The sequence below is a fragment of the Tauraco erythrolophus genome, chromosome 5 (genome assembly GCF_009769465.1).
Source record: "Tauraco erythrolophus isolate bTauEry1 chromosome 5, bTauEry1.pri, whole genome shotgun sequence".
In the NCBI taxonomy this organism is placed as follows: domain Eukaryota; kingdom Metazoa; phylum Chordata; class Aves; order Musophagiformes; family Musophagidae; genus Tauraco; species Tauraco erythrolophus.
Genome location: NC_141469.1, coordinates 13,947,677 through 13,968,227, shown reverse-complemented (window position 1 = coordinate 13,968,227; position 20,551 = coordinate 13,947,677). Strand labels below are relative to the sequence as shown.

The window sequence follows — 20,551 nt, the reverse complement described above, 5'->3', positions numbered from 1 at the left end:
ACAGTTGCTTATCTTAGAACGCTTGACGCTTTTCTTAGTGGCAATTCTGCTAGGAGTGAGGAAGGAGATACAGAAGTAAAAGCAGGGTGTGTCCTAAGAAACTAAGATAGAAGAGATGATAAGCATTTGTCCCATCCTCAGTTACCAACCCTATCACCGTGTTATCTTGTGACTTGTATTTTGTGACTCTTCGTTGCTGAAATTCCATTTACATTCCACTTTCTTTTTGGCCTTTCTCTGCTGGCGTTCCATGCTGGGGTGTTTTGATTTGGAGGTCTTTTGTTGGATTTTTTTTTAGAAGGGAAGAGTATTGCGTGTTGTGATGTATATGTTGTTTTAACTTTTTCCACAGTTGTCTCCTCCTCCACAGTAAATGGAGTAACTAATGCCTCTCAGATGATAAGGTTTTCCTAGGTATTATTATTAGCACCATTTTAACCATTACAAATATAAATATGTAAGGTTCAGAGACACATTCTCTCTTAAGCTTGCTAAATCCCACAAATGTTTAAATAAGAGAGTTGACAGCGTGTGGTGAGTGACTTTCCATTAAGTTTATTTTGCTGGAGAGATAGTCTTTACTCCTGAGTGGTGATAGAAGCCAAAAGCCTTCTACCCATCCAAAAACCCAGGAACAGCCCTATGTTGTTACCTTTTTCCACAGAGAGAGAAGCATTGAGAGCAAACCAACTAATGCTCTATTGTTGTCACAGAGTATCTATTGAAGAAGGTGGTTTTGAAATTAATGTTTTTCTCCGAAAAGAGGCAGATACCTCTGCTTAAATATCGTGAAACCTCTCTTCTTCCCTTCTGTGCTGCTGAACTTGCCTCTCCCCTGATCTGCCTAGAGCACTACAGGAGTTCTCACTTTTCTCACATCTCAAACTGTGATATTTGTTTTCTTTTTCTATGATTCTATGATTTTCTAATTCCTTTTTCACTTATCCCACCTGTTACTGAGAGGTCAGCTACTGTCTCAGCTTGTCAGCTCCCATCTCTTTCACTCATTTTTCAAACGTATTTCTCTGACTCATTTTCTTCCACGTTTGTTAAATCACCTCTTACTTCAGCGTCCTTCTCTGCTTTTCCCATTAAAACATGTAGGGTGCTCTTGGCCTTTGACTATGGTGTATCGCACTAAACAGCAGTAGTCTGTAGTATTCCCTCCAGTTTCTCTCCAGTTATCATTTCTTGGATTGTTGTGACGTTGGGATAGCAAATAATCTTTCTTGTTTGTTGTACAACTAAGACAGGACATCCTATCTCAGGACTAGTGTTCTTAAGTACTTCCATAATATGGAAAGCATGTAACAGCCCTGTAAAATACTGTTCGGTCTGTCTGCAGTCTCTGAGCTTTCAGCCCTCAAAGTGTAAACCAGGTATTGGTTCTGTCCCAGTTTCTGTGCAAGTAAAAATCAATAGCTTAAGCCAGCAACCTTTAAACGCCTTGTACTAAGGGACTTAGCTGGCTTGAGAGACAGGAGTTCCAATGTGTTTGCTGTTAATGACAGCAGTAAATAATCAGCTGTTTGGTACTGCTTCTAGCCACTCAGTGCAGCCTGAGTGTTGACTTGCAGATGTGAGACTTAACTCAAGTACGGGTAACCTGAACTTGCATGGCAGGGAAGATGCTCCTGCATCACTCGTACATTTAAAAATGAAAGTTCAGAATCTACCAAGGTCACTAGACTTCAGCTATTGTGGATAATATTATATGTATTTTAACTATTCTTACAAAGATGTTTTCATAGTCACTTTTTCCATTGCTGTACAAATATAAGCAGAGGTTTAATTTTAAATAGGCTGGTATTTTTTTTTGGGGGGGGGCGGTGGTGGGGGAAGATAGAAAAGTAATTACGGAGACAATTGGTAATCACAAGATCTTCAGCAAAGCCTGGTACTGTCTAAACTTGCGTGGTGATTCCTTCAGCATCCTCTGGAGAGCTTGCGAACACAGCCTGCTATTAGCAAGTAATCAGATGGACTGCTGTAGCAATACCTGTTCCACGTCCTGCATGGTTTTGCTGTGAGCTTTTTGGTCCCTCCCCAGGCCTGAAGGAAAACCTGTCTGAGGCAAACACTTTGCATCTGGGGATAGGAAAGGCTGTTGTCAGAATGATGCAGATGTTCCTACTGTTGTGCAACTGAGTTACAATCCACTTGTTAATTCACCTGACCAAAAGTATTTGCTCTTATATAAATACTCTTAATATAGATGTGTAGTTATGGAAATTAGTATACAACTTACAATATATGTAGCGATTTCCTTACACAGTTTTAGCTACTGTTTTCCATGTAAATATTAATCAACAAGAAATATCACAGGTATACAGGAACACGAAAGTAGATGTAAGTAGGTAGCAAATCTTGAAGAACAGTAAAAGAGAGGGCAAGAGTGCATTATAAACTTACTATGACCTTTCTTCAGAGGAAGGACTATTCCTGAATAAAAAGAAACTTGGTGTCTTAGCTGAATAACAATGAATTTTTTAGAAGCCACAGCAATGAGGTAAATCAGATCATCTCACACGGCAGCACTTCTTCATGTTGCTTGTAAGGGTTACAAGATCTCTTTGATTGATTGGTAACATGTTGCTGCTCTCTTCACCTAAATTTGTGGGATACTATATCCAAGTAAATCAAAACTGAGCTTTGTCTGGAAGTTAGGAGAAGGTGATGCTAAAATATGATGTCACAAGGACCTAAGTATATTAATATATACATGTTGAGTCAAACATTGTGAAACCTGGATTTCTTTAGCTATTCCTTTGAGGTGAAGAAGAGCAGAACTGTTTGTACTTAATTGCTTTCACAGAAGTATACTTAAGGTTTATCAAATTGTTTCACATATTAAATTTTTCATTATTTTACAAAACTTTTCATCAAGGGATACAAAGGATTAAAAAGTTTTTTTTTCTGATTAAAGTCTTTATTTTGCTGTTGAAATCTAGTAATGTACATGCTAGCCCAAACAGCTGATTATACATTTCTTTTATTTCCAATCATTTTCTGCCTGCGGTGTGATGCTTCACTTCGGCTGGCCAACCCCTGCTCCTCCTGTGCACCCAAGCGCTGGTCCCCAGGAGATTGTCATCTATGATGGCATTCTGTGCAGGTTTCCTGTCCAGACCCAGCTGGCATGCTCTGGCTCAAAGCTTCGGTTAAATAGTGGCAAACTGACAGATTTGATAAGGAGTCTTGAATTACGCCATTCTCATTTCAGCTAATACAGCATATCCAGAGTTATGAACATGCAGAAGCCGATTTTCCTGCCTTCTCTAGGCCTATTAGGCTGTGTTCAACCACCATTTTCCCCAGTTGGCCCAGTTGACTGGTAGGCTACATCTTCCCTCCTTGCCTTCATGCACTTTTCCTTCCAGTGGAAGTGAGAGCATTTAGAGGTTATTGCTCACCCAGGTTTTGCCCCAGCATGCAGTCAGGATGCGACCGAAATGCACAGTGTGGTAAGAGAAGAGTTTCTCCAGTCCATCGATTGCTTACTCGGCTTCTTTGTGTAGTTCTGCATTAAGGTTTCAAACAGACCCATACAACAACCTCACCTGGGACTTAAGACTTAGTATTTACTGGTCCCAAATTTTACGTCAAAATTCATATCCAAGACTTAAAAAAACTGTATAGTTTAACTGGCTTCTAAATGTGTAATTTACTGAACTAAGAGTCTGCTGCTTCTTGCAGTTACTTCAGGCAGAATAGTGGCTGCCTTGTCCTCAAAAGTAGAGGAACTGAGTCATAAATCCTATAAAGATTCAGGTACAAAATGAGACTAGTTACTGTTGGTTTTCATAGAGAAAGGGATAGGGAACATTTCAGACCTCTCTTTGTTTGCTGTGCAGTGTCTCATCACAACCTGTACTTAAACAAGCGTAAACATATGACCTTCACGCTTTCCTAATGTTGCACACAGAGTCTTGAGGACACAGTTTTATCCAGAAATACTTTACTCAGTGGCTAGGCATTTAATTAAATGTGTGTATAAATGAGTGATTGTTGCTACATCAGGCAGAACAGTAAAAATACTTAAAATTCTAACCAGAATGAAGCAATAACCATTGCTTGAAGTGAATGAGTACTTTTTTATTTGTCTGATAAAGACCATATTCAAATCAAAATTTTCCACTGCTATTAAGAACCTGTATCATGTTACTAACGTCACTATGTTGAAACCAAAGTATACCAATTATGGGCAAACACCATGTAATATCCATTCAATTTATACATTTTTCTGCTTACTTTAATGCTATTGCTTTCCAATATAGTGATGCTCTGACTGAATGGTATAAGATCACTTTTCACTGCATTCTAAGATAGAAAAGACTCAGATCTAAAATGAGGATTGTTTGCCAACATTTAAGAAAATATTATTTGAACCTAAGTTGTATTTTCTTTGAAACAAGTTTGCATATCTATTTGCAGTTAGATACAGTATGTAAATGGTTCAGTAAAATTTATTCTATGCCAAACTCAATAGCGACTTCATGTTCGTCATACAACTGAATGTGGTTTTAAAATTCAGTTCTTCGCTTTGGTCTGCCTTTAACTTTGTGAGGTGTGTGTTTGTTTGTTTTAATACTGGAAAGCAATTCTGATTCTCCTCCTAGCATATCCTCTGTATGGGCACCGAGGTACCCTAACTTCGCCCCCAAATTGCTGGCATACTGCTTTTCTCTGATGTCACTGGGTGAACACAGCGTTCCTCCGCTGGCCTCCACTGTCTGGAACCTCCTGGTGTGGATACTGTGAAAGACAAGTAGACTCACTGGCAGAACATAACTGCTGCCTGGTTCCTCTGCTTGCTTAGACGCCTACCTAGAGAGCTATAAAAACATGGTGAGAGTCCTCGCTGCGTGTTAAGCCCCGTGCTTTGGCTTACCGAGCCTGCGTGTTCGGTACCGCTGCGTCACAGCCGGGCAAAGGTTTCAGCCAGCCAACTGAGAGTTGTGCCTGGCTGAAATGAATCTTTCTCCTCCTACGTGTTGCCTCTGCCAGAGCAATAGCCCCTGCAGCCCTGTTGCCGTCAGAGCACGGACAGGAGATATGAGTGGAAACAATTAGAAGCTTCTTAACCTACTCACTTAACCCTCCCTTTTCAACTGTGTAGAATCACCAACCTCAGCACTGACTGACCTCAGAGGCTTCTGAAGGTTTAAGATATGCATTAAGACATGCTGTGTCCTATGCTTAAAGCTCAACAATTGAAGCTACCCCAATTCTGATGAACATTAAACGTAATGGGTGGATGTAACCAGTACAGATGAAGTGGTTTCTGGCTTTATGATAGTTTTTCTTGACTGTCTCTAACCTGTTGGGTGACGCAAATAATTCTGTGCCATAATGCTGCAAACAAAATATTTAAAGATCATGCACAAATTCAGGAAGTCGTCCTTACCTAGAGATTGCTTAAATACCCTTAGACTTCAGCACATTGTTGAATTTAAGTGTTTGTGTAAGAACTGGCTGTTCTGAACTAAGACAGAGGCATTGTTTGGTGGTTTTTTTTTTTCCTCCTTACTCTGAGAGAACAAAACCCAAGGTTACAAAGCGTGTAACAAGATTTAGAAAGATCTCTTTATTTTAGATCAGTTACAGGAAGATAACAAACCGCCACAGTTGTTAGTGCAATGCATGCCTCAATGGTTTAACATGCTTCATTAACCCGAACAGCGAGCAGTGATTCCAAGCACGGAGTATCAGATCTTTTGCAGTTAGTGTGCTTATATAATTTTCTTTTACAGAGGGCATTAACCAAAATTCATTTCTGAAAGAAAATGTCTTTAGGTGCGATAAGCAGCGTAGCTTCTCATCAAGAAATAGGAACAAGTGTCACTGCTAGACTGTGGAGTGTTTTCTTCCCTCCTTTCTGCCACTCCCAATTTTGCTTTTCATTTCTTTTTTTCTTTACATGCTAGGAGGAGATAGTGATGATTTGTTCCACAGCTCTTAGATATTGCCAGAAATCAATTGTTAATAAAACTGGAAGCATTTGTGATAATAGGAAGTATGCATGCGTGGAGCTAAGAGAAATAATCGTTTGACTTTCAGAATGACTATTTGCTTTAGAGATTAGTATTGTTTCTAAACAGTTTCAGTTTCCGGTGCAGAGAGTTATATGTACGTGTCTATTAGCAGATAACACAAGATTGCATTTAAAACCATTTTAAGTATTGCAGTCTCTTAAAATTACAGTAGCCATAAGTATATATGACAATGTTTAGTAAACAGTCAGAGGAAATATTGTAGTACAGCTGAAAATTCATTGCAAAAGCTTTAAGTGCTGTCACTGAGTCTGGTTGGTGGCGTGTTTTTTTTCTCCCCTATAGCTTGTAGCCAGTGTAACCCCATCAAAATTTTCTAGTAGGGTTTCCTTACCCCAGCAGAGCGATTCATCTTCAGCTCACCGAGGGGAAAAGAAGCCTTTAGCTTCATTTACTTTTTGTAGTTTTGCCATAGCTCCTCATCTCGCTGTTTTCCGGTTTTATCCTGCCACTCCCCGTTGCTGATGGAACCATTGGAAGTCGAGGTGTTGCCAAGTCAGGCTATCGCTGGGGCCAGCCAGCGTCTCACGGTACAGCCGAAGCTCCCTTCTCCTGGCCCTCCTTGCCAGAGTGAGAACGCCCTGGCTGCTGCTTTCCGAGCACGCCATTGCAAGCAGCTGGTTTAGTTCTGCGTAGATCCTGAGATACTTCAAGAGCAACACTTCCACACGCACACTGGATTCCATTTAAACTTAATGATTACTTAAATATTTAGAGTATTTAGCTTCATAATGCTTCTAATTTTATCTTCTCAGCTTGCTACAATTATGTCAGTGATAAATACTGTTCATGACAGTCCCTTATTGCATAGCAAAATACAAAACGTTCAGTACTGCTTTCCAAATACACATTTTTTGCTGGAGTTTTCCTAATAGTTAATATTGCTCACTTACCTATGCTCTAATAACACTTAGAAGATTTCATGTTCTTTTTCAAACTATATATGTTTATAATAACAAACGCATTCTTCGTTAGGGGTGAGTGAATGCTATGTTCCTTTTGTCTAACCCTTGCATCCCCATCTGTCAAAATCAAATGAGATAAGCAATTACAAAGAGTCTTGTTCTACTAACTGAACAGAGACTTCTGTTCTGAAAGACCCGAAACTGTGGTTTCCCTCTCTGGCCTGAAGAAATAGATAAGGCCAATTACAAATGTCAGCTTCTTTGGGTGCACTCAGTGATAGCTGAGCATTGACCTTTTATTTGCCAAAGGCATCTATGATATTTTGGTAGGCTCGCCTGTAAGTATGCAAATAAAACTACAATTACTTGGTGCTTGCCAAAATGTCAGCCCAGGAGTGACACCGGTAGTTCGGAGTCACACTGACACTGGATAGCTGAAAGAATTGCAGAGGGATGACAATGTTATTCTTCATCTACAACTTCTTTCCTGATTCTTCCTATAATATAGTTGTACTGAGGGGAATTTATGACTGAGAGTACAGTGTTTTTAATATTGATACGATTGTAGAATATTTCATCAAAGGTGGTCTATATATTACAAAGGTATCCTTCAATCCAGTTCTTCAGTTGTTACCTAATTAAATGTATCCAGGAGTTCAAATAAACATCTTTACTGATAGTTCTTAGTATGCTCCAGGCACTTTTTAACTCAAAGATGAAGACTGACTACCTTAATATCTGTATTTTAATCTTAATAGTGCTTTGTGCAAAAGACAAGCCATTACATAATTACACTCTTCAGTGCAACAAGGGTCATCAAGATTTGTCACTTGGTGAAAAATGCTGGCTTTATTGGATAGCACCTTCCCCTGCAACTCATAGTCTTTCACTGGCTTTTTCCTTGCTATGAATGCCATATTCTTTTCTTATCTTCAATTGCAAGCCTTTATCCAGCTGTGCTCCCCAAACTCTCCTTCTTAATACTCTTCCACACTTCTTTGTTCCATGAATAAACTTTGAGCAGCCTCTTTTATTATCATCATGACATGACTTCTGGTCATGTTTTCTTCTGGACCGTCTCCTTTCTCTTTATTCCATCATATAATTCACCTCTTTGAAGAGAAATTATGTTCTCATTGCAGGAAATGACGTAGACATGTACCAAAGCCAGTTTCTGGAACTTCGGCAGAGACTAATGTATGCTGAAAAGGAAAATAAAAGAAGATCACACGAACTGAGCAGTGCCCTAGATGAAATCAGACGTGCAGTTGCAAAAAGAGCAAACTTGACTACAAATTATACAGGTTTGTATGTGTAAAAATGTACTGTGATAATGGTTCAAAGTTTTATGTGCTCCTGTTTCTTTATCGCAGGTGTGGGGGGAAAAATCATTGATTTGTTTATGTTAGCATTCTGTAGAAGTTTCTGTTTTTAAAAAAGGGTGAAAAAGTAATCCGTAGCCCCTCTTGAAATAGGATCGGTTAGCAACTAAACAAGTAAGGAGAGGAAAAAAAGGGGACACAATAGACTGCAGTGGTGTCATAGTGGCAAAGCTGTACATATTGCGAATCAAATTTCTGACAGTGCTTATCTCTCTCTCTTGTTGCCAACTACAGAGCAATTTTTACCAGTTTTTACTATGCCACTGCACCCTGGTAAATACCAGGGCTGTGTCTAGCCTGGAAGCCAGGTACACCTCCTTAGATGTTCGACAGTCCTGGTCCCCCTCCTGTCCAGGTGGAGTGACTTTTTGAGGGGACATTTTAGCCATAAGTGCCATCCTGCCAGCAGACCCCAGGCACCAAAGTGCATGATGGGTGTGCAGTCTCATCTCAGCAGGCAGACCACGTACAGGTAGGTGCTTGCCTGAACCCAGGAGGTGAGAAGCCTCATGAGGTCTTGCTGGCTAGAGACAGCCTAAGAATGTTCCTTCTAGAATTTATTTTTATCTTGCAAGTAGTTTGTTAATAATCCAAAGGAAATGTGAATGCTTGTAAGTGATGCCAATTAAAAGAAAACCTTGGAGGGGGGTTTCTCTGGCTTTTTTTTGTTTTTGTTTTTAGAGTGACATCAACATGCAATTAAGTTTACTCTAATGATCTGGCTTCTTCTCATTGTTCAATTAAACTTCTTATCTATTTAAAAATATATTAGATCCTTGCCTTACAGACTGTTGTACATCATCGTCTATCTGCACAGTGTAGTTGCATACCATAGATTAGACCATTTGATTCTGTTCCCTACAAGAAATGATGTAGTAGTGCAGGATCTGCCTTCCTCCCTGTGCAGATGGGAAGAGCTACCTCCTTGGGGAGAGAAGGAAAACTAGAAGGGGCATCTCTGTGCTAGAGGCACTCCACAATGACCCCGACTTCAGAAATAGTCTGGATGCTACTGAAAACTACTTTTTAAAAATCCTTCTTTGCATTCAGTACAGTGGGCTGGTATCAGACTAAAACAGGGAATTAACCAGGACCATTAGAGGGGAAGAAGAAACAAGGTGCTTTCCTGCTTTGTGCAGTCAGCTTCGTTTCTTATCCTGTTCTTCCCTGCCTCTTTTTGTCTGTTTATTCAATATTAATCCAGTGGGACTGTTCAGATGCATATAAACCTGTGGTTGAGTGTTGGCAGGGTTGTGCCTTCCAAGCTTTAGAATAGAGACCATGTTGTCAGCTACCAGTAGCCCCACTTACTGTGGACAAGGAGTTATTGCCTAATGCACATAATAGCAGTAGAGGAGAGTGCAAGTTCCTCTTCCCTCTGCTCTTCGTTCTTCTTGGAGCCAGCCAGCTGAATATCACAAAGTATTAAAGCTGTCAATTCACAGGATTCAAAGTGGAAAATTCTTAAAGTCACTGAATAGTTTTCTTTTTATTTTTGTATGCTCTTCTGCTTCCCATTCCAGCCAAGTTTTATTGTACAATAAAAATTAACAGGTTGATTGTACGCAATAAAACTAAAGTCCTTTGCTCAATCCTTGATAGGTACTACTTCCAAATAGAAAGTCCTTGAAAAGTTATGAAGGTGGTTTAAAAAAAAAAGTTTCTATGCAGCAAAATTCCGGTAAATTTAATGGCAAAGCAAAGTGGGAGGAGTAGTGAGTCTCTTTTATACACAAATGTCTGGACATGTATATAGGTTTAGGTGTTTTGTTTTTTTAAAAAAAAAAAATGTTTTCTGTAGAGTGGGGAATCTCCGTCGAGTCCTAATTTTCAGTGGAAATATCTTTTGGAAGTTGAAAAACTCCAAACATATTGCCCATTCAGTAAGCCTGTGTCTTCATTGATCTAAGCTGAGTGAAAAAAGCTGATGATGGTCATGTGTAATACTTGTTTTAAGTAACTTTGAAGGGTGGTAAATTTGCGGAGTTATCTTAGATGCATTTTTTAGGACAAATAACTTCCCATCTAAGTCAATAAGCCTTCTGGTGCTTTGCTGACTGTGAAACTGAGTTCTCAAGTTTTCTGCAGCTTGGAAGGCTGTCAACGTGATTTTGTTGGCCATAACTAATGGAGGTGGTGTTCTGATATCACAAAGTGCCCTACTGATCAGTTGCACCTGGAGGAAGCACCTGCTGAAGTATGAACTAGCCTAGATAAATTCACAGGAGCTTTATTTTTCTTTCAGGGCAGGAAGACATACACTTGTAGGTAGCTAGTAAGGTGCAGAAAAAATCAGCAACAGAGGGTGACAGACAAAATTCTAGTATGGGAGCCATATGCTGCCTGTGTCAGGAAAGCAAGATTTAAGCCTTTCGATATGATTCTATGATTCTATGATAACTGGTAAATAAAGTCTGGAGTGATCTTCAGTTTTGTTTCCTGGCAGTTTTCTTGAATTTTAGAAAGACCATTTGCTGTTCTTCGTAAATTTTAATCCATTCAAATACCTTTTTTAAAATTGCATGGTGCAAATAATCTCTGTCCCCACAGGTATCTTACATTAAGCACAACTGGTTTTGCACGCTTATAATCAAACATTGGAACTGGAATATTCAGGAATGTTTATATCAAGGAAGATAAATTAGTAAATTAATGGTATCTGGGTTTTATGTAGCTTATTTTAAAAGAAGAGGATTATTTTTACAAGGTCACACTTGAGTTATTTCAACATGAATAAATATTCTAATTATTTTCATCTTTATTTTAAACTAGTAAGGAAAACAAAACAAAACAAATCCTTACTTTTCTCTTAATTACTGCAGTCTTTTGTTTCTTGAATAGTTTCTAAAGGCCTGGATCTGGTGATCCTTTTTGCCACAGGACTTTTTATAACCCAAGAACTCCTGTTTGAGCCCTGAAAACCACCACGTTACATTTTGGGGAAAGCATTTAAGTTTGTTAAGTAATTAAGAAAGTTATTAATCAAAATCTGTGTTTCTTTTAATTGAAAAAGTTGCTTGCCAACTGTGAAAAAAAAACCTTTTTTTTTTTTTTTCCCTGCTGCTTTTAAAATAACTGCTTATTGTGTTTTAAGATGGCTCAATCCTGCAACTGTTTAGGCATGGGGAAAGGCAGGTGGAGTTCCCAGGAGGTTCAGACTTGGAGCTCTGCACCATCCCCTGGGTTGGGGGAAGTTGTACTGGGGATTCTCAGTTTGTTAACGCAGGAGGGTAATATATATGACATATAATCACTTCTGAGGAATAGTTCTGATTGAATAACCTTGAATAATACTCTGCTAGTATTCATTTGAGGAAAACAGTTGAAATAGTAGACTTCACTGCTGGCTTTTTACTTGATGTGTATATGTGGGTTTGTTGTTTCTTTAAGATGATATGCAGTGGAAAGCGTTAAACTTCACCCGAAAACTCCCTGTGCATCTTACAAACCTGTACTACTATCTACCTCACCTTCAAGAATATGAAGATGCCATTTTCCCAAATGTTATTTTTGGACAACAGAGAACTGGAGGTATGAAAAAAAGTTTGGCTTGTATTTTCTATATGTTTATGTTTTGTCTTAAGTTCTAGCAATGAAGCATACTCAAAGTTCGGAGGGGGTTTTCTCCCTAAACTCTATAATGTTGCCAAACTGATAAATTTTAATGGGGATGGCAAAATCACCTATACTACTCCCATCCCAATTTCAAGTCTTCCCCAAAGTATTCTGATAAACCTTTTCAAATATCAACAAAAAATAGCCATAACTGAAAAGCAATGTGATTTTTGTTCTTAGTCCTGGATTCATGTGGCAAAGATGCATGAGCTAACGTTTTTTTTCCCACAAAATTAGTATGAGTAAGGAAGCCAGGGAGAATTTACAATTCACACAGCTTGTTACAAAGTTAAAAGTAAATGGAAAGGTGATGTGATCATTTGAAGGACATTAATAAATATTCAGTGTAACTTTTTCATCCACATGAGAATCGTCAGACACCTGCACAAATCATAATGAATTCTAGTGAACTATAATACAACTTACTAAGTTATGTCTTCTCCTAATTGTCATGTGATAGGTAAAAAGAGCATTCAAAAGCAATAAGCAAACAAGGATTTAGACAACTATTTTGCTGAGTTTTGTATTTTGTTGAAATTTTGACTTTTCTCTAGGGTGATTTTATGTAAGGACACATTTAGAGCACTTTTGATTTAACTGAAAAAATAACTTGGCCATGGCCATGACATGGGCTAGAGGTTCTACTGGAGTAGTGCTGTGGTTCTCACTCGAGTGAGATCTATGAGCCCGTAGATCAGTGTAAATGTGCAAAAGACCACAAGTAGTCAGCAAAATTGTTTGCAAAAAACCCTCAGAAAACCAGATACATTCACAAGCAAGCAAGCGATGAAAAAAAGAAGGAAGAAAAGTAGTAAATAGTAGAAGAATGCTGCATGTTTAAGTTTCATTTATTTGTACATGAAAATCACAATAGTAAGACCACATTTTAAGAAGTACAGGTTGACCTTCAGGATGTAAAACCAAACAAAACCCCAGTGGTTTAGCAGGTTATGTGCTGGGAAGGAACGTTGGAGCTTCGACATTTTTGAGTTGATGTTGGCACAAACGTTGAAGTCTGGAGCAAGTCACTAACTGCACCTACTCCTTTCCTTCAAAATCTGCTGCTTCCTTACCAGCCTCACGAGGTTTTGGTGAATAGGAATCTTCTGCAAGGACTAAGAATTCTATGGGTTTACTGAGCCATAATAGGTCACTGTCTTCAGTAATCTCCTCACTAATGAAAAAAGAGAGGTCCTGCTTACAATTTAATGGCGTTGTATAGCACACAAGTTTGCTGCTGGTGGAGTCTTTGCCAGAGACAATTTCAATTCTTTTCTTCTTAATGCTAATATCTAAGTTCCTTTTGCCTTATTACTGATGATATCAAAGCCGTGGATTCGTATCACTTAAACTGCTCAGAAAGAATTCTGACATTGTGATTTTTTTAAGTTCCTGAGATACACAGCGCTCACCTCCTGTGACAGCTTCCTCAGTCAAGCAGTGTTGGTTTAACTCTTACTACTCAGATCTGCAACTCCATACCAAAAGCTAGCTCTTATCTTGCAATATACACTTTTGAAACTCAATAGCAGATACTTATGTGTTTGCCTCAGGTAGTAATATCTCCAAGTTCTTAAGTGTTGACTGTCTACACAGTGTAGACCTGGTGCATATAACACAGACACAGGTGTGTCTAACCTAAACTTAGCTGGAGGTCTCTCTCCTTCCAGGTAGTAAAGCAAATGCTGTCTCAGTGCCATAGGAATAGTAACCGTCACCAAGTCTCATGGTCACATAAATCAAAATTAAAATGTGATGTCATTTTCCCTTTAGCTGACTTAAAATTACGTGGCTTGTGGGCTTCTTTTTTTGCAGTCTCACTGGTGATGGGTATTCCTACTGTGAAAAGGGAAAAACAACATTATCTGATTAACACACTGCATTCCCTGCTGTACGAACTTTCTGAAGAGCAAAAGAACGACTGTGTAATAATCATCTTAGTAGCAGAGGTAAGTTTGCGTAGAAAGGTGCAGTATGCCGATAGAAAGGCAACATGGAGATTTATGTCTTAGTGTAGTACTGTAGAGGAAGCTGCAAAATACTGTTAGCTAGGCCTTTGGGAAGGACTTCTTCGGGGCTGGAGGAGACAGTGAGCAGCTAGTGCCTCAGTGTTCATATGTGGAAAAACCCCTGTAACTCAGATGACTGAAGGGTAAAAAGTAATATTTGCAGACGCAGTTGTTGCAGTCAGATTTTCAAATAAAACCATATGAACACATTGTTTATCTCTGAAAGTAAAGTATTCTACTTCGAGAATGAAATGGAAATCCTCCACAGAAAAGTTCCATAGGATCTGAAAAAAGTAAACTTACTCAGTCTAACAAAAGTTCAGATTATTTATCTGCTGCTTTGATATCATGTGTCTTGCAAAGTATCTTGGCACGCTGGAGCCTTGCCTTCTGCCTGTGTGTTGGCACTTCTTGTGAAAAATAAAACTGTTCAGAGACGGTTCCATGTTTGGGAGAGTAAACAGTGCTCAAAGTAAAATATTAGGAGTAAATGAATTTTTTCTCATTCCAAAATGTCTTGATCACATTGGAAAAAAGCTACAGAAGGGAATTAGCTAGCAAGTCACTTGCAGGTAAAAAGACTGTGCAATTATTCAGACTTCATATTTATTTTTCATATTTCTTTGTCCTTCCATAAACAACATTAAATTTCATACATGCATTCATTAGCAGTTAGAGTTTGCTTTTTTAGTTCGGTCATCACTTACAGCAGCTTTTGCAACTGTAATACTGTCGAACAGAACATAGTTCTCTTTATTAAGTTAGGTCGTGACTTTTTCTGTTTGGTTCACAACAATAAGGAGATTAGCCAAATTTTACTGGCTGTATTTCCTCTTCAGCATGATTTTCAGGAACTGAAAAGTTGCTACTACCCAATGAAAAGCCCTGGCAATGATGACCTTTGCCTATCTACCATTCAGATAAACTTTCTATTACAGGGTTCAGAGAGTTCTTTGAGGTTTTAAGGGTTAATGTCTGAATAGTACAGTTTCCCGCTGTGGACAGTCCTACCGTGGCACTTGTAGCAAACAGTAGCTTTGGTTGTAGTAGTAATCCACTTCAACCAGTTTAGGATTAAACTGCCATTGTAAGAATCAGCCTCTCCCCTTTCTCCCGTCCCCAAAGCCACATTCTTGCAGCTTTTGTTTTTCAGCCGTGCAATAAATTAGAGCAGGTGCTAGATCATGCTGATAGGAGAGGTGATAAGAACATTTTATTATGAGAGGGGGGCAGGTGCATTTACTGATCATGAATCCAGATCTTCCTTTTTCCCAGAAAGTTTCAGAAGATCAAGTTAAATGTTTACATCATGGGTTAAGTCAGAGTAACTTATTGACTGAAAGTAAGTTTCAAAGCCATTGGAATTTTTTTCTTATCACAGTTCTTTACTTATCACATTGCATCTTTTTTACTTACTGCGCATTTAATATATAGCTAAGTAACAATTATTTGTGTATTTTTTTAAAAAAAATCTGAACTGCTAAGACAGGTATTGTATTGCTTTCGAAATCCATAAAACTTAGAACTGCTTAATATAGTTAACAGATGTCTTTTCCACACTAAAATTGTTATTTTTATGAAACAGCAGCAATGAATAAGTACATCCTCGAAATTTCCAGACTAAGAGCCATAAGTTTGTTGTATTAGGAAGAAACTCTAAATAAAAATATTAAGTTTTACTAGCTTTAGAAAATTTTGCTTAGGTGACTTTTCTCAACAGCTTCAGGACATTTTTGTGATTTTTTTCGATGATTAACCTGAAATGGCACTTTTTACTGATAGTTACGTCACTGGGCATTTCTGGCATAAGTGAAAGCTGTAGAGCAGCATTTTATGTAGAAAATGGCTTAGCCTCCTGCAGAAGCAGTGAAAAAACAAAATGCAGAAAACATAGCTGGAGATGGTTCAGTTCTGCTTTCAGTTACGTTGAAAGTTCAGTTGGCTCCAAAACCCCGTACTGTCTTTTAGCAGAAATGCTGCTATAACCTATTGCTGTTGTTTGGAATGAAAAGAATTGGAGAATAAAAATGAAGTTTTTGAGTGTAAATATGCCCTATAAAATTTTGCTTAATACAAAACTGGGTGACTTGAAATGAACCTCCTCCTCTTTTCTTTAGGTGAATGCAGAATATGTTCACAGTGTTGCAGAAAGTGTTAAAAGCAGGTAAGTCCCGCAGAGTGTAACACTGAACAGCTAGTAAATGCATTTGGAGCTGTTATGGAAAGAATTAGAGCATTTCAGCAATAAATTACAACTCTCCCATGCTGAAATGGAACCGCTAAGAAATAAGGCAGGGGTGCACTCTTAATATGTGTATCGTAACACACTGAAATTCAGAACACAAGGATGTGTATCAGTTTATTTTCCTGTTCTTATTTCATACATACGCTTTAACTAATCAGGCAAAGTCTCAACTTAAGCCTCTGATAAATATTTACTTGAACCTCAGTCTTTTCCCCATGAAATTAATGATGCAATTCAAGGCACCTGAGGCTACATGTATTAGGTCCCCACTGACTTTAGTGCCCTGCAGTGTATTCTGATGTCTGTCACATTTCCTAGGTGGTTTTGTTCCCTCGTTTTCATGAAGGCAATGGATTTTGGACAGCAATCTGATTCTATTTATAATGTTAAGTACTCTTATATGATGGGTAACACGAGATGGATATCTTTGCCGTGCCAAATTAACACAAGAGTTATCAAATAAAGACTTGAGTCCCACTGCAGTTATGCTTGCTCTTATCATTTTTTCCCATAGACATTTATGGCATCATATGCATGTGAAAAACCTTAGAGCAGCTTGACGAAAACAACTACTCAGTTAAAATGTTTGGGAAAAAAAATACATTCATTGGTAAATTTACTTTGTCTTACAAAAGCTGCTTTCTAAGAAATGGTATAGTGTAGTTAAGAGTCCCAAAACAAGTAAGGCTAAAGGCCCTGAAGTGCAAGAGATGAAATCTGCTCTACTACTGGTGTTGCTGGGTTTCTTCGGCGCACAAGCTCATTTTTGAATTAGTTATTCTGATAGAACCTCACTTTGGCCTGTATTTGAAGTGAAACAGCCTTTCCCCTCTCTCCTTTAAAATGACAAGAGAGCTCTCAATCTTTGTCTCAATGTTTTGTTAGAATATTAGCAAAAACAACAACAAAAAGTTGAACAAGATCTCCAGAGAGGTTGCCTTTTTCCTTCACTTTTGAGGCTTTGCTGCACATCCTGCTCTACTCAGGGGTTTTCCAGAGTGTATTTAGGGTGCAGGTTGTGCAAAGCCTCATCCAACCTGGCCTTGAACACCTCCAGGGATGGGGCAGCCACAACTTCTCTGGGCAACCTGTTCCAGTGTTTCACCACAGTATTGTAAAAAATTTCTTCCTTATATCTAATCTAAACCTGCCCTCTTTCAGTTTAAAGCCATTGCCCCTTGTCCTGTCACTACATGCCCTTTCCAGACGTGATTTGCCCTTAGTGAAGCCATGTTGGCTGTCACCAATCACCTCCTTTTTCCCATGTACCTTAGTATAGTTTCCAGGAGGATCTGCTCCATGATCTTGCCAGGCATACAGGTAAGACTGACTGGCCAGGTCTTCTTTTTTTCCCTTTTTATGGTTTTGTTATGGTTTTTGAAATTATTACTGCAGAGTAGATGCTTTGTCAGGATTACACAGCAAGGTTGAGGTTCTTTTTCATAAACATGCTCGTACTGTGATGTGCTTCATTTTTAATGTTAGCTTTTTTTCATTAATCCTAGGAAACAGAAACTCAGTTCTGAAAACTCCTTAGTTCAGTGATCCTACACCTATTAAAAACTGAAGATTTTTTTTTTTTTTACATATTGTGGAGGAAGGAGAAGATTTAACTCCCAGGTTTGGCTCCCAAAGTTGATTACACGTTTTTTAAATGGAAGATTTAATCCTTGGAGCAGAGACTAGAGCCAGACTCCCCATAGCAAACCCCCTCTCCAGAACAGTAGGATTATAGAGTTGGAGCAAGTATAAGGAAACTAGGAGCTCTCATGCAAGGGGGAACAGTTGTGTGTAGTTCTAGATAGTGGATTTGGTTGTGAATTACTGCTGTGTTTTGGCAACCATCTCAGGATTACGAGTAGGCATCTATAGATGCAGGAGGGGCAGCGTTTCTGAAGCACACTTCTCTTCAGTGTTTTCTGTGACTTTGATGAGTTACAGTCCTGCCTGTTCTCATGGTTGTCAAGGACCTCTTCTTGGTTCCTAATTTACAATCTATGGGAGTTCATTTCTTTGCTAGAGTTGTGAATTCCACTTCTGGAGGAGCAGACCTAACTCTGGAGAGGTGCTGTCCATGGTTGCCCTCAAAAGTGTTTTTGAGGAATGAGGTCTCACTAGGCTTCTCTTTACAGCTTCCCCAGAGAAATCCAGTCTGGAGTCCTAGAGGTTATTTCTCCTCCTGCTTCTTATTATCCAGATCTTTCCAATCTGAAGAAAACATTTGGAGATTCAGAGGACAGAGTAAGGTAAGATAGCTGTAGAAAAACCTAAGAATTCTTGCTAAGAAGTAAGAGTATACAATGGAAAATTCTACAAAAGTCAACATTGTTTGAGCTGATACTGTTTTTGTAATACAGAGCTAATGGACCTCAAGTGTACTTTTTTTTAAAAAAACTATTACACAAGGGAACTTGAGAAAAGCTATGCTGCACATCAGCTTCAGGGTGAGAGCCAAGGCTCCTCCTTTGGGTCTTGACTCTAGGCATCCCACAGGTTTTAAACTAGATGGATAATGCCAAGAGGTGATAGGATGGATGATCCGGTCATAAAGGAAAAAATAGAAAAATGTTTTATGTGACAGATAAGGGAGAGGCTCTGTGAACACGCGAAGGAAAGCCCGTGTGGGTTTCCTGCTAGCCAACTAGTAACAACTACTGTGGGTTTAATTAATGGCATAACTTTTGGTGATCATGGACTTTTTATATTGCTGTTAGTAATATATCCTAAATGGTGATTTTATTCAGTCATGTGCCCCAAATTCACTGAGACAGAGATTATAACCTAACGAAACTGATTTACTGCAGGAAAGTAGTTTTCTTCTGATCAACAATAACTGATTTATCAGAAGCTACTCCAACAATGCAGCAAGAGGGCTGCAGTACTGAGAGTTTAGGTTGAAGGAAATCAGCAAGTGTATGTATGCATGTATATTGGATTTATAGATAAATCTTACATCTTTCAGAGCATAAATGTGTACATACTTAAGTTTCAGATATGATTAGATTTGGATCAGATACGCTTTTATGTTAATTAAGTACTGATAAGTTACTCTCCAGTCTTTTAGCATTGATTATCAAATATCCACTTAGTTCTCTGGTAAAATGAGAGGCTGTACTTTGTAGAAAGAAATCTTTGTTTACATTTAAACCTGGAAATCAAGTTTATCAACCTGCTTTCTGTGCTGTTGCACCAGTAAAGGCACTTAATTCTAGATCTTTAAATAATCATTGTGTGCTGATCTCTAGTGTTTATAGTATAATGAGTAGAATCTTTAAGTAATTTGATGTGAATATACTTGTTAGACATTTCGTTTCAGGCTGCATTGATACAGATCAAAATTTTTTGCTTAGTTAATGTTAACTTTTATAGGAAAGTCAAATTTACAAATGCTTACACTGATGAGTTAGAATACTCAACCTTACAATTTTACTGTAGAGAAAAAACTGCAGAACATGAGAAATGCTTTTATTACAGAAATAACTCTTGTAACACCCAAAAAAAGCTTATCAAAATTTGCTGCTTATGTTTAGGTGGAGAACTAAACAGAATTTGGATTATAGCTTTTTAATGCTATATGCCCAACCTAAGGGAACATTTTATTTACAGGTATGTTCACATTATCATTAAGTAACTGCAATACATCTATTCTGATTATTAGCTTTGGCAATTTTAATTTGTTTCAAAGGCCTCAATATCTGTTGTCATTTTCTGTGGGTTTTGCCTGTGCTCTTCACAAGCATCCACATGTTTCCGTGCTTATATGCATCTTGCAGCCAGGTGCTATTGGATTAAACCCATCTGTACCTCCCTGTCATTTGTGAGGTTGAATAACATGGTAACTGAAGCACGAAACCCTTATTTGATTCGGAGTTTAACGAGTTTTCACTTGGTGTGGCAAGACAGAATAGTGGTGGTAGGTCCAGGTTCTAGCCCAGATCACAATGTACCGCTTACAGATAAAGAAACAGACTAGTATAGTGATACTGGAACAAGATTAAATGGCAAGCTGGTAGAGATCCGAAGTTCTCCAGAAGATTTAGAGTGCTAGACTTTAAGAATTCAGGTTTAAGTTTAGCCATCGTTCTAGATGGGTGCTAATTTGCACTCCATAAAGACGGTAGTCACCACCAGAGATTCCAAAATTGATCATGACTGATTTGGCATAGGCACTCAGAAGATAAGTGGACAAAGAAAAATGCTGTCTATCGAACAATTGAGGTTTACTGGAAAGTGAAGTATTTTCCTGTGACTTTTGTGTATTTTTAAGAGTGCTCCCCAAGTTCACTAAGTGCACTAGAGCATTAAGGCATGGGAAACATGGTGAAGGGAAATGTTAAGCTTG

The 20,551-nt window shown here is 38.5% G+C and overlaps 1 protein-coding gene across 2 annotated transcripts in view; it reads left to right on the top strand.

The window, feature by feature from the left end:
• The window catches only part of MGAT4D (MGAT4 family member D), a 38,841-nt gene that overhangs the window by 1,376 nt on the left and 16,914 nt on the right, over positions 1 to 20,551 (top strand). Inside the window, exons 1-7 of one of the 2 annotated variants that reach the window (XM_086611487.1) lie at positions 4,628 to 4,848; positions 8,101 to 8,262; positions 11,731 to 11,871; positions 13,771 to 13,904; positions 16,082 to 16,128; positions 18,342 to 18,455; positions 19,740 to 19,815. In XM_086611487.1, coding sequence (XP_086467613.1) covers positions 8,115 to 8,262; positions 11,731 to 11,871; positions 13,771 to 13,904; positions 16,082 to 16,128; positions 18,342 to 18,455; positions 19,740 to 19,815 — 660 coding nt within the window. In that variant the 5' untranslated portion in view covers positions 4,628 to 4,848; positions 8,101 to 8,114. Of the gene's footprint in view, positions 1 to 4,627; positions 4,849 to 8,100; positions 8,263 to 11,730; positions 11,872 to 13,770; positions 13,905 to 16,081; positions 16,129 to 18,341; positions 18,456 to 19,739; positions 19,816 to 20,551 lie in introns of those variants that run through there. The other variant, XM_086611488.1, reaches the window with a different exon arrangement.